The following is a 16900-nucleotide window of genomic DNA, read 5'->3' as shown; positions in this document are numbered from 1 at the left end:
TTCAAAAACCACAATACAGTAACTTTTTTTTTACTAAACTTTAAAAACCTGTGCTTTCTATATATACAGTATTTATGCACTACAGCTGCTGGTGCAGCTTCTGTCTGTGTTGCTTACCTACTGACGGTAGCCGGAGAGGCTTGCTCCAGGTCAGCAGGTTCAAAGATCAGACTCATCTTGCTACTCATCTGGATGATCTCACCACTCATCAGACAAAGCTAGCAGAGAATAGAGTGAACAAGACAGAGGTGTCTTGTTTAAAGGCTGTCCACACCAAATGTCATTAAATCTGGCCAGCAGTTGTGGATCAAAATGTTTCAATGAAAGGAAAGCCTGAACAATCAGCATTCAACAGCAGCAGTAAGAAAAGAACTACAGCAAGGAAAGCATCAAAGTGGCCAGTACCTTCTTGTTGTCATCCAGCACAGTATTCATGTTCTCAATCCAGACAGCATCAACGGGCCCATCAAAGATGATCCACTGTCGATCTTCTGAGGTGGAGATCGCCTGATCCCTGTAGGAAACGGCCAGCACGCCATCAGACCACTCATGGCTGACTGGATCAAAGTTGCCATACAGCTGGCCCATGGTGATGGCCTTGGGGTTGATGATGCAGTAATTCACTGCAAACTCCTCCATCAGCTTGGCTGAAAAAGTGGAAGGAGAGAGAATAAACTGAAATTCAAAATTCAATTCAAAGCTGAAAAAAAAATCCTATCTTTGCTAATGGCTTGTTAGGGGCCAATTCATGATTAAAAAAAACATGGTGACACCTAGAACATAATTATGAATTGAAATACTTACCTTCATAAAGGTCTCCAAGGGCAGCAGCAAGAACTTTATATGCAGAAGTCTTTCCTGCGAGAGAGTCTCCTACTATCATGAAGCCATGGCGTACCAGCATCATCTCATACACCTATACATAATCACAAATCAACAAATGTGGTTGACGTTTAAAAACAAAAACAACTTTTATGGGTCTTAAGCATTAGTCATTCTTGGTACCTGGATAATTTTGCCAATGAACCATGGGACAGACTGGAGGTTGAGCTTAGCGATGTTGTCATTAAGAGCCTTGAGTAGGAGATCGTAGTCTGGTTTTGGAAGGACCACGCCAGGGAATAAATCAGAGATGATACCCTGTGGGCAGCAGAGGGAGAATTCAACTGATTAATTAGCAATTGGTGCACACAAAGAAAAACAAAACACTAGCAATTATAATTGGATTTGGAGCAAAGTCTGTCACCCGAAACAGAGGCACATCCTGTGCTAGAAACTTGGCCATGTTGACGTCCATCAGCGCCCTGAGCAGCAACACGCTCTCGTTCTCCTCGGGGTACTTCAGCTTCAGATTCCCCGCTGCAGTCAGCACAGACTTCACAGCTCGCATGCCGTAGTCATAGTGGTGTTGGGAGGACAGCTGCTCGGAGCACAAGCGGTAGGTGGCCACGATCTTCTGGGCCAGACTGGAATTTGAGATGTATGAGGCTTAGTGAACGAGCCAACCGGGAGCTAAGACTAGCCCAGGAAAAATATACTTACTAAAAAATGTTTGTCACACATACCTGCGAGATTCAATGAAACCCATGGAGTATAATGAGATTTCTCCAATGAGACCGTAGTCTGGCACCATCATAGCCACTGTACGGAAAAGAGCCTACAAGACAAGATTGACAGTTCCAGCATCTTATTCTCTCAAGTATACTTTACACTTTTCCCCTTTTCTTCTTCATCATCAGACTCTGCTCGTTTGGGTGATGTTTAAGACGACGCTACAGTGCTACAGTGATGTACCTTTAGGTTGTCGGGGAGCTCAGCCCTGCCGGCGTAACCAGGGTTCATGGTGATGAACACAGCGCAGGTTGGGTTGAGTAACAGCTCTGTCCCCTCAAACATGAAGGTCTTCAGATTCTTGGCTATGGCCTGTTGAATGCAGAGGATCTGCTGAGCCACCACAGAGAGCACCTCCACCTGTGACACACACACAAACACATTATGCATTATGCTTCAGTAGACACAAGCATTGGAATGCATTGTGACTGAGAAATAACAATATATAATATTCATCAGCGGCAGCATCATCTCTATTTATGTATGAATTTTAAGATGTGAATGTGCCATATTGAACTGGATTGTAATTCACTCGCAAACTTACATGTTGTAGGCAAAATATTCTCCTCAAATGGGAGCTGTAAGCTGTAAAGTAGCTTTTCTTTGCATTCAAACAACAAACAACACTGAAACAACAACATAAGTGCACGTGTGTTTGCCATCTTATTGCTTGGATACAAAACAGGTAATCCATGTGTTTTTTCTGCCATGGTTGAAAATAAAACCTTCTGTGTACATGTAAATCATATTTTGCAAATGAAGGTGCACACTTCTTACATGTTACATTTTTGCAGAAGAGGATGAAATAATGGATACTATAATATATAAAAAGGTGCTTGTATTTGACTCTGTAATAAAAATGGAGCCAGTACAATGCAGACAAGACTGGAGTTACATTCTGCCATTTAATTTTTAAAAGAAAACTCTAGCAGCAGAGTTTTGTATGTGTTGCAATCTGTCAATTATCCTCTTTGTTAAGACACTTTTGTATTAAAATAATCCAATCAACTTGACATAAAAGCAAAAGCAGCGCCTCTGTATCCTGCTGAGTGGCAAATGATCTAAATTTAGCTAGGTTTCTGTTTTGGAGGAAAACAGATTTCATTCATGTTAGCTTGTCGGGAAGGAGGCTAAATAATGCTCCAAAGTTAGGCTAGATTTTGGCGCGGATAAACTGGCCTGGCTATTTTCACAGGGGTCCTTTGACCTCTGACCTCAAGGTATGTGAATGGAAAAGAGTTCTATGGATACCCACAAGTCTCCCCTTTACAGACATGCCCACTTTATGATAATCACATGCAGTTTGGGGGAAAAAACGATGCAGTTCTTTTTGCATGCAGCATAAATGTATTATTGCCACCTATTCTAAAACGGTGTATTTTATCAATTCTTGACTTGTTAAAAAATTGTTAAATTTAGCACCAAATCTGTGTAACAAATGTTAACAACCCCAAAAATTGCTGCAACAACTTGTGAGACATGGGCATGGTCATCATATACTTTTATCATTATGTTCTAAGCCCTTATACACTTTCACAATTTATTGTAATTAATTCATTAATTCATGTTTATTTCTGATTAATGACTAGAACAACTTGACACACAGTGCTGAGCAGCACCTCAAATTAATCTTCAGGTTCCCAGCTTTCAGATGATGTACACCACTTCTATGTGACATACAGTGTACTGCTGACCTGTTATCTCCCCCTAAATACCCCCTCTACTCCCCTACAAAATACAAAAAAGGGTCTAACTGGGTCTCTTAGGGTTAAAGCAGATACTGTAGGGTATTTGGGTCGTTTGATTTAACAGATTTGACCAGTATAACAATAATTGTGCTTACCTCAATACGATTGAACTCATCAAAGCAGGCCCAAGCTCCAGCCTGAGCCAGTCCTTTGAAGAACTTACTCATGGCCTTGTAGTCCAGACCATCGGAGCAGTTGAACACCACACACTAAGATAAGATAAGATAAGATTTTTTTTATGTCAGTAATAAGAAAAGAAAAACACAAATAAAATGCAGATCAGTGTTTTACTGATCTGCGTGTACCTGTGTACCTGTTTAGCCAAAGCTTTTGCCAGATCTTTTGTGGTCTCAGTCTTGCCGGTTCCTGCAGGACCCTCAGGAGCTCCCCCCAAGTTCAACTTCAATGCCCCCATTAGAGTTCTGGTGGAACACAAAGTCATTTGACCCAATGATACAATGAAAGAACTTCACATCCTTTGACATCTGAATTTAGAAGTTAGAATCAAATTTTTACTATGACATTGTATTTTGCAGCTCTCCATCCATAGCCAAGGACAAGGAGTCAAACAGACTGTAAGTTACCTGTAGCAGCGATCAGTTAGCGGTGTAATGACAAGACGGGGGGAGTTGCCCAGATATTCATAACCATATTTCAAGCAGGTGGTGATCATGCGCAGCATCACTTCTCCATCCTCCCAGAAGTAACGCAGCTGAGAAATCCACGCAAAGTCATTCAGTGAGGAGACGCGGTCCTCTGCCAGTTTTGCCACAACATCTCGAGCTAGCAGAAGAAAGAAAGTGTGAGATTTCCCGCAAGCTAAATTTAATCACGAGAGCATATTTTATCGCTTTAAAGGAACAGCTATATTACCATGAACATCTATAACAGTAAGAGCACCGAGGGTCATCCTTGCCCCTCCGGACAGCTTCCCACGCACCAGCTCCACAATGTCAGCAATCTGAGCATTGCTTTTCTCCACATAGGCCTTTAGGTGGAATGGAAAATCAGTCCACAGGTTAGACTACGGTGTAATAATTATGTAACTTTTGGGCTTAGGAGTTGTCTTTCTTTTTTTTTTTTTAAAGTTATTTTTTTGGGGGCATTTTCCATTTTTATGACAGGACAGTGGATAGAGTCTTGAAAGGGGGGAGAGAGAGAGTGGATGCAGAAAGGGCCACAGGTCGGATTCGAACCCGGTCTGCCGCGGTCAGGACCAAGCCTTGATACATGGACGCCCGCTCTACCAACTGAGCTAACCCAGGCACAGGAGTTGTCTTTCTATGTGAAAGCTAGCAGTGGATGTACTGACAGGCAGTGTGTTGGTCAGGATGGCTTCAGATACTTCAGTAGTCCAAACGATGGAGGAGGCACAAATGACAACTTGGCCAGGCCACTGCAACACCCACTTCTTCCTGGGCAACTACAGCAAAAAAAGATAAAATATTACACAGTAGAGATGAGGTTTTTACACTGCTTATACCCATCTGAACCCGAATAAATGGGAATGATGTGCAATTTTCTTTAACCACCTTTTATCACTCCACATTTTAATACAGCTTCAAAGAACTGATGGCTGGTTTAATAAAAGAAATACCATTTATGAAAGGAAACTCAGTCCCCAGTATAGTCATGAATTGCCTACATCTACTGTCAGTCAAATTCATCACAGATTCAAAAATAAAGTCCCCAAATACCTCTGTATACTGCAACAGTCCTTGGTAGATGACATGTCGAACACTCCTGAGCATTAGGTCCTCCACCTGCCGCAGCCACTTCTCTACCATACCCTAAAAATCAAATGCTAACAGTCACCCAAATATGTCCACAATGTTATGTCCAAGAAAGTAAAATTTGTTAAGAAATATAATAATTTTAAATAGATATGCTAAATACATATACATCCATTTAATGTATAAATACTAGGGCTGTCAATTGATTAAAATATTTAATCACAATTAATCACGATTGTCCATAGTTAAATCGCGATTAATGACAAATTAGTCGCACATTTTTTTATCTGTTCAAAATGTACCTTAAAGGGAGATTTGACAAGTATTTAATACTCTTCTCAACATGGGAGTGGGCAAATATCCTGCTTTATTTAAATGTATGTATATATTTATTATTGGAAATCAATTAACAACACAAAAAAATGACAAATATTGTCCAGAAACCCTCACAGGTACTGCATTTAGCATAAAAGAAATATGCTCAAATCATAACATGACAAACTGCAGCCCAACAGGCAACAACAGCTGTCAGTGTGTCAGTGTGCTGACTTGACTATGACTTGCCCAAAACTGCATGTGAGTATCATAAAGTGGGCATGTCTGTAAAGGGGAAACTCGTGGGTACCCATAGAACCCATTTTCTACCCCTTGATGCTTCGACAGCCCTAATACATATATATCCATTTAATGTATAAATACATAATACAACTATGACACAATGTATAACAACACAGTCTATTCAATACCTTGGCTTGAGCTGGATAAATCTTTTCTGTGAAGGTCACGGTCTCCTTCTCAGAGCTGATCATGCCAACAATCTCCGTGTCCCCGATGAACTCCAGCTTTGCGATGCCCTCAAAGCACTTCTTCAGGTGAGGCTGCACACACAGTGGGTCTTTGGTCTGTGACAGGATCTCCAGCAGCTCGTCGTTGGACAGGAAGAAGAACCTGGGCATAGGATGAAGGTGAAGGGGAGAGATGAAACAAAACATTCGCTTAGAAAGAATGTTAATATAAGTGCTCACTTTGTCATGTGTATGTTCTCCGTGCTAAGTATATTTTGAATGTCCCTGAGGAGTAATTTGGTGTCAAATAAGTCAAAACTATTATAATGTTCTATTAGGGCTTATGGTCAAAACCTTGGGAAAAAGAGCCTCTTCTTTTCCAGGTAGGTATTGAGGCCTTTTTGGATGTCATCTAGAAACAAATTGGACTCCTGCAGCCGTTCCAGCATGTTGGGCTGATCTGTTACCACCAGCACACGTGTGTCCTTAACCTGGACCAGTGAAATCACAAAGGCACCAAAGCAAAGCACGTGCATGAGATTCAATTTTTGCAAACTAAAACAGGAAGTTGTGTTCGAAGAGGATCTTTACCGCCTCTGCGATGATGTTCTTCCAGTAGCTGTCCACAATACCAAACTTGCGTCCCTCCTCAGGCATCTGGGCAATGATGTCCTCAGAGCTGAAGATGGGTTCAAGGTAGAGCCAAGTAGCTTGACACTGCAGCATGGAGTCTAGGGTGTCCTGCATACTCAGCAGCTTCTCCTCCCAAAGCTAGGTAGGAAAGTAACGGTGAGAATTACACAATTGTAGTCTCCGCATTTTTAAAGTCTACTGTAGTTTACAAAATGCTACAACAATCCTACAAAAGCCAACCTCATACTAAAGAAATTAATGATTCAAAACATGAACCCACATGTTTGTTATAACAAACAGCATGTCCATAAAAATATATATTTGGATTCAGTGATTATATTGTCCTGCATTCCTAAAACAGGTTGTTCCAAGTCTTTTATGGTAATTTTATGGCAAAGCCACTTCCACGGGTGTATAGAGTGGCATAGCTGAGGTTGTGTTTTGTAGAACAGGCAATTTTCTTACTTGTTCTGGCATGAAATTGTGCTTGCATTTCCATCTGCTCAGACCACCTCTTATCGCAACACACAAGAGTTGCTTTTGTGGCTGTAGTTGGCAAAGATACACACCCAGACTTCCAAAACCACACAAACTCATTTTATGTATGATGGCTCTTTGACTTTTATATATATTTAAAGAGGACCTATTTGTGCTTTTGTGTTTTTTTCCTTTCCTTTAGTGTGTTATATCGTTTTTTTTTGTGCATGTAAAAGGTCTGCAAAGTTACAAATGCTAAAGTCCACACCAAAGGGAGTTCCTCTCCCCCACAGAAACACTGCTCCTGAACTGTCTGAAACGCCTTGCTTGAAGTCCCGCCTTTTCTTTCGTAACGTGGTGACGTCACCAAGTAACACATTTGCATAATACCTGCATAGCGGCTAGTTTGGCACGCCCTCAAACAAAGCTAGTTAGAGCGAAGCTGGTGCGGAGTCCGAAGAGTTTGGTTCGGCTGACCAATCACAACGGTGGGCCAGCTGACCAATCAGAGCAGACTGGGATTTTCGAGAAGGCGGGGCAAGAGCTCAAACAGAGCGTTTCAGACAGAAGGTGAAAAGACGTGCTACAGCACAGCCCGTAGGAGAAAAATAAAGTGTTTTTTGAACATTAAAGCATGTAAACATGTTCTAGTAGAAACACAAAATATAAGTATGCACCTGAAAATAAGCATAATAGGTCCTCTTTAAAGTCTAAAGGGGACCAAGAGTGACTTGTGGCACCATGTCTTACCTTACATTCAGTCTCTATTGGCTTAATGAAGGGTGAACCTCGTAGGGTCTGCGTCTTAATAATGTGGTCATCAAGAAGCATTTGGATGTCATCCACTGCTGACACAATGCTGGTATCCTATGATAATGAAATATTAAATGTTGATGTCAATGTTCTGCATGGAAATTCATGGGTAGTTGGAGTTGAAGATAATCAATGTGACAATTTCTTGTAATATTTCAACATTCAAGATGTAATTCTTTGGAAGAAGCTATATGACACTTGTGGTATGTCTATTGTGAAAGTATGTGATTGTGAATGTGTTTGTCATACTGTATCTCTGTATGGAGTGAAAGAGAACTGGAGCTCGGCCCATTCACTTTTCATCTTATCCATGGATTTTTCCAGAGAATACTCCTTACTAGCCGACGCTCCAATCTCTTCCAACCTATGACATAAAGGTATAAAAAAAAAAATCACCCTTTGATCATGCTGAATATTTCCATAACCTGGGGTCACATTTTCTTGCAAGCCATGGTTGTGGATGTATTTCAACATGGTGTAATGTCAGTAAAGTGTCTTACTTATTAGAGAACTTGGAAAGCCCCAGATCCAACATGTTCAGCAGTGAGCTGCTCACATCTGGTTTGACAGCAAAGCCCACAATGCTGCTAATCTGGAGACAGACAAGAGTGTCGTAAATTATTCACATCGGCTTCATGGATCACAGGAGACGCAGGACACTTGGTCCTTACAAAGTGAATCTGACACTGGATTTCTATCGGATGATAAAATGGAACTAAAACATTAATTCAGCTGACCGCCTCCCAGTGGCGTTCTTTGATGCCGGGGTTACAGATGGTCATCATGATGGGTACGTGCTGCTTGAACTCGTCTATCTTGTTTTTGAAGCTTTTGGCCACCCGGCAAGGCCCAGGAAGATTAGAGAAAGACTTGGTCAGTTTATGCATGGTCCTCCACATGATGTCCAGCTCATCAGCGATTTTCTCTGCGTCCAGGTGCAGGAAAGGATCTAGGAGTTAAATGATAAACTAAGTACGCCATTGTGAAAACAGCTGTGCATCCTGCTTGCACTTACTGTGTGTCATTAGTCGTTATTTGAGCCATTTAGAGTTTTTAAAATGCAGTCACACAATAGCTTTCCCAGTGTGAGTCACCTACCATTCATCCACCCTTCTGACATGCTCTGAAGCTTTAGTGCTGTGGTCCAGAGCTGCTCATATGGTTGTTTGTCAGCTATCAGAGTTTGGAGCACTGGGAACTGGCTCTGTCCCTTCTCCAGCAAAGTCTGCTCATTGTTGATATCCTGGAGAAATGACAGCGGTATAAATATTTTCCGGCTACTGATCTGTTTTGCTTGGGTATCAAAGCTTTGAAATCAAAAGGATAACCACATGAGTATCCAAAGCATCTCTTACCTCTAGTTCAGTGACAGCAGCCTCCAGGTTGGCAGTGATTTGAGAGAGATTTCCCACATTGTTCTTCATCTCCTCCATGTTCATAACTTCCTTCTTCTTAAAGGCCTGTATCTCCTTGTCCAGATCCTGCAACCTCTGGTGAAAGTCGAATACCCTGAGATAATCGCATGGAGATTTTACAGTTTTCATTTCAGTTGTCAGCATTGGATACACTATAGTTAGTTTGGTGCATCGGAGAACACTGACACATTTTCTGAACAGATAGGGAAAGATAAGGATGCTGGGATTCTTAAAACAGTTGTTCCTATACATGTCAGTGACTTTAGCCCATTCTCATTCCGTGGACGTCAAATATCAACGCTTTGTCACGGCCGTTAAAGGCACCCTTGTGCGGCGGTATGAGACGCACAGGGTTTCCATTTACTACAATGTAAACCCAGCCACGGCAATAGTAAACACACAGGGAAAGTGTACAATCAGCTGTTGGTTTGTGTCCTGTGTTCACAATGTCAAGTCACATTTTCACTGTAAAAACGTAGTAATTTTATGCCCAACCATCTATTTTTTTCCTAAACCTAACTTAGTGGTTTTGTTGCCTAAACCTAAGCGAGTGTTTTTTTTTTTAATTCACAACATTAAGCACATGTTTACTGCAACCGAAAAGTGACGCCAAGGGGTCTGACAAAGCGTCAGTATATGACAAGTTGGGATGAGAACGTGTTGGTGACTTTGAGCATACAGTAAGAGGGATGTGAGAAAATAGACAGCAAAAAACATGGACATTGTGTCTGTGACATGACCCATATGTCTTGGGAGGGATATATTGAAATCTAAATTTCAATTAACAGCACTTCTTGTAGGACACTGGGTGGTGCCAACAAGTAAAAAAAACTCCACATTCAGCTGTGGTGGTTGCCACTTGTGTGAGACCAACAGTGTGACAAGTGTTTATTCAGTAACCTTGTGTGGAGATAGTCCTCAGCCTGTTCTCTAACAGTGACCAGACGAGTCTTGCTGTTTTCAAGCTCAGTCAGGATCTGATTGGGCCACTGGAAAACACGGGAGTTCAGCCTCAAGTCATCAGCTAGAGTAAGAAAGAAAAAAACAGTCCAAAAAAAAGATTGATATAATTTATCCAACATTCGCATCAATGATTACATTACATGTAATTTCTTTTGACTGCAATTGCAGATACTAGAAGAGGTTTCACATACAGGGTAGAGTGGCATTGTCCAGGAGGAAGCTGAGGCGGTATGTTGCCTCATCAATCTCATCGATCAGCTTGTGAATGGTCACATCACTGGTCTTTTTAATGTACTGGATGAGAGTCACCAACTCCTCTGTGGTTTCTGGGATTCCTCTGATGGTCTCGGTAATCTCCTGATACTTTTGACAGATCCTGGGAAAGAGCGATAGCTTGTCCCTCTTAAAAATTTAAGTAAACATAACAACGGATTTGCTGTTTAAACTAAACAAAGAAAATATATTAGATGTTGAATCCATCCGACACTTTCTGCTGTTCAAGTTAGAAAAGTTTAAAGAGGTAGAGACTCCCCTCACCCCTTGTTAAGCTCCCGGTTCTCCTCCACTTCAAACATGATGATCTTGTCTTTCAGTCTCTCAGCACGGTCACACAGGTCATCATTCAGCTTGCCAAAGTACAGACAAAACATGGACAGGGGCACCGTGACATGCAGCGAGGCAATCTCCTTCCGCAAGCTATTCACGCTCTCAATTTTCTGAAGATTGGAAGAGGGAGAGAGAACATGGGCACTTAGTAGACAGCAAATGCCAGTTGGAAAGAGAAAACGTTCAGTGTAGATTTTAGCTGGAAAGGTTTAATGACCTTTGTAAATCCCTCCAATGAGTGTTTCTCTTTGAGAAAAGCTGAGATGTCCTGCGTTGCTGTATGGTCCAGTAGATTGCTGTATTTTTGATATACATTCAAATATCTGAAGAATGAGATGTAATATTAGCAGGTCTTTTACACTTGATGGTATATCAGAATAATTGAAAAGCATAAATTCAGTTCATATGTCGTTACTTTGTGGGTCCCACAGTGTTCTTATCGAAAACGTCTTTAGCTTTGTTGATTATGTTTGTAACCAGCGACTCCTCAGGACTGACGGTGCGTAGGTACAAGTTCTTGATATCGGGAAAGAGGTTACATTCCACCTGGCCAAAGCACACAAGTCACAGATCATACATGATTGTTGTATAAAAACAGAAACAGCACTGTGTACTGTGTTATATAAAACAGATTATTAAAGCTGTACCCTTGGGAGCTTCTCAGCACTCCTGATGATTTCCATGAAGGCTCTGTGGATGAGCTCCCAGCATTCCTGAAAGCTTGGACTAAAGTCAATGCGAGGGTCATTCGCCTGTAGCTTAATCAGCAGCACCTGAGACTGAACATACTTCATCTCATCAAACACCTCGCCAAAGTCATTGCCGTCCTGAAGAAAAAAAGAACACAGTAAGAGAGTAGATTTTGGTGCTCCTCTCTCACGATACCAAAGACTATTTAAACGTGTATTTTAACAACTAAAAATGTTGTCCAAACCTCATATGTAGTGAAGAAATACAACAGGTCCTGTAATGATTCTACAACCAGGCTTCGGAGCTGCAAGGACATGAGAGCAGCCACGCAGCTGAAGAACTCCTGGACACTAACTTGAGCTACTTGCTCACTCTGAGGTATGAGGGGCAACCACAGGTCCTTGAAGGTGTCAAAGAGTGAAGCACAGTGAGGCAGCCACCTGAAAGAAGATCGCCGTGATAAGTTCAGTTAGTGCTATTTGTTTGTGTTTAATACCAAAGCATGAGAAGAACTGAAAGGCAATATCAACAAAAAATATACTCCTCATTAATAGTGTTGCAAGTTATATAGATATAGGAATATCCAGAAAAAAAAGAGATTTAAAAAATGTAAAACTCAATTTCACAAATTCAACAGAAATGTGTGCCTTGACTGGATTTTTTTTGATGTCACATAACACTGTTGGTCATAAATCTTCTATCTGCAGTAATCATAATCCGCTTCAAAGAGCATGTGTGATAATATAATACCTGAAGTGCTTCATGCACAGTTTTCTGTTTCAAATCCTACAATATGATGTCTGCTGAATAAAAACTCAACTAACTGCACTAGTTACTGCAGTTATTACATACTTTATTTATTCCCTGGTTCTTATTGCCTTTCACACAACCCCATAGAGACACATCATGTCCTCTGGATTGAATATGGCTGGCATGGGAGACTGAAACACTGCAGAATAATGGTATCCAAGTGGGTGCAAATTACGAACATGGAAGTAAACAAATAGAAGCTAGTTTCTACAAATTACAGTGGCTCATATTTCAGCCATCAGGGCCACAACATGCTCTAACAGGATTTACAACAGCCACGCAACAAAGGATGCACTGGAACCCTAAAGGGAGGCATCGTGTAAAGCAATCCCCTGAAAGGCAGCCTGACATGGGTCTGACAGAGTGGACAAGGTGGTAACCTGAGACTGCACCTACAACAGGATTAGCTCTCTTGGTTGTGTACAAACTGTGTAGACTTACAAGCCAATGAGAGGACACTCTACAATGATTAACTTATTACTGAAAGACTGGCAGTACTCACTTTTGGACCAGTTCATCTCTTGTGGTTTGGCACTGTCTCCGGACAAATTCTTCAAACTCAGATGGCAGGAGGGGGAGGCTGGTGGAGAGAAGGTCCTCCAGTCGAACAAATCTCAAGGATGAGAAGCTGAAACAAGATCTTAATTATTTTACCTTTTATCTATTTGACTTGTTTGCACGTAAAAAAAGATTATAAAATATATGATATGTACACAAAGACACTCACATATATGAAAGCACACTTCACCTACATAAACTCAGATACACATGAATTCAAAGTAAAGAGTTTGTGCTGAAGAGGTGGGAAGCTAAAAGCTACAAAGACCTCTCTTTAAACTCAAGGCAATAAAAACATAATTACATTGAATAATAATAATAAGGAATAGAAAGCATTCCAGGGCAAACAGGGAGGATGAAGGATGAACAATGTGTAAATTTGAAATTCCACAAAAACAGTGCCTCTATATCTAAATTAACATTTCGCCACATTACTGAAACATAAAAGAAGATGATGATCAGAGTGTCTAGTAGGATATGAATAAATAAGTAAATTATAATCTAACCCTCCCTGAATGCATGGTATAGTAGACTTCTGTATTACCTGTTTAGCCAGACATCCTGCAGTAGCACCATAATGTGACTGATAGTAAAAAGATGTTGGCTCTGCCACGTGTGGACCTCCCTGTAACTAGCTTCCCACGGCACTGGCGCACGGATCATCCTCCTGGGAAAGGGCTTGGGGACGCTAGATATGGACAGTCTCTGGCGCTCAGATGGGTCCATCAGAATGTAGGCCACTGACAAGGAACAACATGGAAGACAAAATAGATTGAACAGACTGATCGAATTTCATTTTCAAAGCAAGGAAGGCATTTCATCACAGAGGAAATGATTAACTAGAGTGACTATCTTTTCGAACCCATATACATGAAAGAATCATAGTTTTTTTCTGTTTAATGATGCAACAAAATGTGCTAACAGATAGATAGCAGCAGAGCAGACAAAAAGAAAAGCTGAAGTGGAGTTCTGTGTTTGTTTTGGTCAGACTCTATAGAATCAATGTTAAAGTGATACTGGCGTATGCTTAGACAATACTGCCATTAAAGATTCACTGACACCTTATTGTTTAATACCTATGGTCTCCTTGAGGCTGAAGCAATAATCTCTTTTGACCTCTTCTTCCAAGTTTGCCCTCATAATCTGGAGGTGTTTACTATCATCCTCAGTCTCTGGAGGCAGCAGGCGCATGATGTTCATCATCTGCTGTTGTGGCTGGGGTGCCAGCACAGAGCTGGGGACACCAGTGGTGATGTAGTATCTATACCTCTGTGTGAGAAATCAACAATGTGTCAGAAAAAGGAGACTCAAAAGACTGTAATCTAACAAGGTCATTACTGAATTCATTGATACTTGCTTTCAGGTCTCTCTCATTAGGTTCTGTCTGCACGGCACTCATCTCCTCCTCTTGGCTGTACATGATGTCCAGCTGCTCTTTAGGACTCACAGGCCGGCTGCTGGCAGAGCGAAAGTTTCTCGATCTCGGCCTTGGCGAGAGTGAAGCATGAGGAGATGTGTCCCTGTGAAAGCATGAACGAATCAGATCAAGTGCCTCAAGAAAAAGAACATCATAAAAGATAAGCTGAAATGTGTTGCTTTAAAGGGCGTGATAACCTTCTTCTCGGTGTTATTGCTTGTCTCCTTCCACGTGGAGTTGATGCTAAAAGTCTGATTAAGATAAAAATCCATTCTTTTCCAGAGCAGTGTTTACATTTTAAGTTATAATCAGAAAAAAAGGAAAGAATATTGCAATCACAGACAGTTTCAGATTGGCTTCCCTTAGTTACACAGACCAGAGTTTGATATGAAAGGAACATGAAAGGATACAAGGCCCAGCTGGTTTTGCCAAGGATTGACGTAAAGTGTGTCGTCTGTGTTGGAGTTTGATGATCTTAATGTCCTGGGCCTGGGGACTGAAGTTATTTCCAATAGACTCACTGGGAGTACGGTGGTGCCGTTGCTCTTTAAAGGGAACTGCTTGTGTCCAAGAATTGGTCTGGAGGATGGGTGGGTAATGACTGTGCCTCGAGACTAACTGGGGGGTAAAATAACAGCTTGAATGTTAAGAGAGTATATGGTAGCACAAATGTTCATGTGTTTAACTTGGGAAGCAACACTGGCTTTCCAAAAGCACTTTTTTTTTATATGATACAGTGACTGATATTCTTACTTGATACAGTTCTGATGGTTCTGCATTACAAGACATTGGCAAAGGTGGGGGAACAGGATATCCTCTGCTCTCACTCATATTGTAGATAGAATCATCCTCCATCTGTAGTTGAGACAAAAAAAAGGCAGGGTTGCAACACAAAGGATTGACTTTTATTTGCACAGTGCATTGAATAATTCAATCTTTTTTTCTTTTTTTTTTAAACTTGCCTTGTTTGTTCAAAAGTTATTAACCCCCTGAGACCAGCAGGATCGCGGGGGATCCCGACCGACTTTACAGTCTTTTAGAGGCTGTAGCTGGTACTGAGGTACTGATATCATATGAAACTAAAAAAAACGAAGGAATCAACTGGTAACAATCATGTCATGCTAAATAATGCTCCAAAGTTTGGCTACAAACTGGCATGGCCATTTTCACAGTGGTCCCTTGACCTCTGACCTCAAGACATGTTAATGAAAATGGGTTCTAGTCTCCCCTTTACAGATATGCCCACTTTATGCTAATCCCATGCAGTTTTGGGCAAAAACCGTGCAGTTTTTTGAATGCAGTATAAATGTGATGTTTTCGTCTATTCATAAAATGATGTGTTTGAATATTTCTACATACTGGGGTCCCTGAACAGTCCTGGAATTACATAAATTGGATATGAGCTGAGACTCTTGTGGATCCAATGAGCCCAACTTTATTCATGTGTGATGATGTTAGTCCCCATAGTAGCCATTTCATTGTATTGAGACCATTTTATGAAATTTGACTTCACTGTATAAAATGACCTGTTGTGACCTCTAAGATAATTACTTTACAACCACAAACTACAGACATAAGGCAGAAATCTCTAAATGTCAAACGTTTTTGATACCAAATCGCAGCATGACTTTTCCTGTGGTGTTCCTCAAGGTCTTGGTGTCTTAATGTGGCATTTTGGAGGGTTTTTTGACCATTTTTTTTATCAATTCTGGATTAGTAAAAAATGATTAAATTTAGCACCAAATCTTTGCAACAAATGGTATCAACCCCAAAATTGCTGCAACAACTTATGAGACATAATAGAGCATGGGAATAGCCATCATATCCTTCTATCATAATGTACTAAACCCTTATACACGTTTATTTCAATTAATTCATGTTTATTTCTCATTTATGACTAGAAGAACTTGACACTGTGCTGAGCTGCATCTCAAATTAATCTTCAGGTTCTCAGTTTTCAGATGATGTACACCACTTCTATGTGACATCTATGTTGACCTGCTATCTCCCCCTAAAGACCTCCTAAAAAAGACAAAACATGTGTCTATTGTGTATCTCAGAGGGTAAAGACACATTGTATTTTTAATTACAGTATTTTTACTTTACTTAATATAAATACACGTGCATTTAATTGGTCCTTTAAAGTTGCCACATATAGCATATCAGACAGTAAGATTGCTTACTAAGTGTTTAGCTACACGAGGAACAGATGAGCTTATTTATCTAACTAGGTTAACGTTACCTGCTTCAGCCGGTCCATCTTTTTCAGCTTTTCTGACTGTAAAGAACAAAATACAAATAACTTGAATGTATGAATGAAAAAAGACACGCATTTACAGTATAACATAACAGTTAAAGAGTAAAACACGGTTGTAACCTACCGTCAATATCAGTTAACGTTATACCTTCTACCGGTCGCTCTGTAACGTTAAGCCGGATATTTCACTCATTTCACGGAGAGTTTGTAAAGTATTACTAAAAGTGTGGTAAACTAAAGTATTACCACTTTTCTATTGTACAAATGACTGAAGTATTTCCAGCTTCTGAGGGTTTAGTTTAGTGCTGTAATTAAAGGAGAAGACATCACGTTGCTGTAAACTGAAACACTGTTGACTTGACCTCATCCGGGGAATGTCTCCAT

At 40.7% G+C, this 16900-nt stretch overlaps 1 protein-coding gene across 2 annotated transcripts in view; it reads right to left on the bottom strand.

The window, feature by feature from the left end:
* The window catches only part of dnah3 (dynein axonemal heavy chain 3), a 29675-nt gene extending 12775 nt beyond the window's left edge, over positions 1–16900 (bottom strand). The window contains exons 1-38 of one of the 2 annotated variants that reach the window (XM_074613710.1): positions 16641–16900; positions 16502–16537; positions 15013–15114; positions 14670–14877; positions 14457–14502; positions 14200–14362; positions 13919–14111; positions 13387–13582; positions 12787–12912; positions 11719–11914; positions 11432–11611; positions 11200–11330; positions 11002–11107; positions 10716–10894; positions 10370–10554; positions 10116–10239; positions 9156–9309; positions 8899–9043; positions 8538–8749; positions 8301–8392; positions 8050–8164; positions 7738–7854; positions 6469–6648; positions 6232–6368; positions 5839–6040; positions 5057–5149; positions 4672–4782; positions 4233–4347; positions 3944–4142; positions 3673–3781; positions 3455–3568; positions 1795–1971; positions 1566–1657; positions 1247–1466; positions 1006–1140; positions 805–916; positions 406–647; positions 118–218 (exon numbers count right to left, since the gene is read on the bottom strand). In XM_074613710.1, coding sequence (XP_074469811.1) covers positions 118–218; positions 406–647; positions 805–916; positions 1006–1140; positions 1247–1466; positions 1566–1657; positions 1795–1971; positions 3455–3568; positions 3673–3781; positions 3944–4142; positions 4233–4347; positions 4672–4782; positions 5057–5149; positions 5839–6040; positions 6232–6368; positions 6469–6648; positions 7738–7854; positions 8050–8164; positions 8301–8392; positions 8538–8749; positions 8899–9043; positions 9156–9309; positions 10116–10239; positions 10370–10554; positions 10716–10894; positions 11002–11107; positions 11200–11330; positions 11432–11611; positions 11719–11914; positions 12787–12912; positions 13387–13582; positions 13919–14111; positions 14200–14362; positions 14457–14502; positions 14670–14877; positions 15013–15114; positions 16502–16519 — 5327 coding nt within the window. In that variant the 5' untranslated portion in view covers positions 16520–16537; positions 16641–16900. Of the gene's footprint in view, positions 1–117; positions 219–405; positions 648–804; positions 917–1005; positions 1141–1246; positions 1467–1565; positions 1658–1794; positions 1972–3454; positions 3569–3672; positions 3782–3943; positions 4143–4232; positions 4348–4671; positions 4783–5056; positions 5150–5838; positions 6041–6231; positions 6369–6468; positions 6649–7737; positions 7855–8049; positions 8165–8300; positions 8393–8537; positions 8750–8898; positions 9044–9155; positions 9310–10115; positions 10240–10369; positions 10555–10715; positions 10895–11001; positions 11108–11199; positions 11331–11431; positions 11612–11718; positions 11915–12786; positions 12913–13386; positions 13583–13918; positions 14112–14199; positions 14363–14456; positions 14503–14669; positions 14878–15012; positions 15115–16501; positions 16538–16640 lie in introns of those variants that run through there. The other variant, XM_074613711.1, reaches the window with a different exon arrangement.

The sequence above is a fragment of the Sebastes fasciatus genome, chromosome 17, assembly GCF_043250625.1.
Source record: "Sebastes fasciatus isolate fSebFas1 chromosome 17, fSebFas1.pri, whole genome shotgun sequence".
NCBI classification, from domain to species: Eukaryota; Metazoa; Chordata; class Actinopteri; order Perciformes; family Sebastidae; genus Sebastes; species Sebastes fasciatus.
This window is presented reverse-complemented; position numbering and strand designations above follow the sequence as displayed.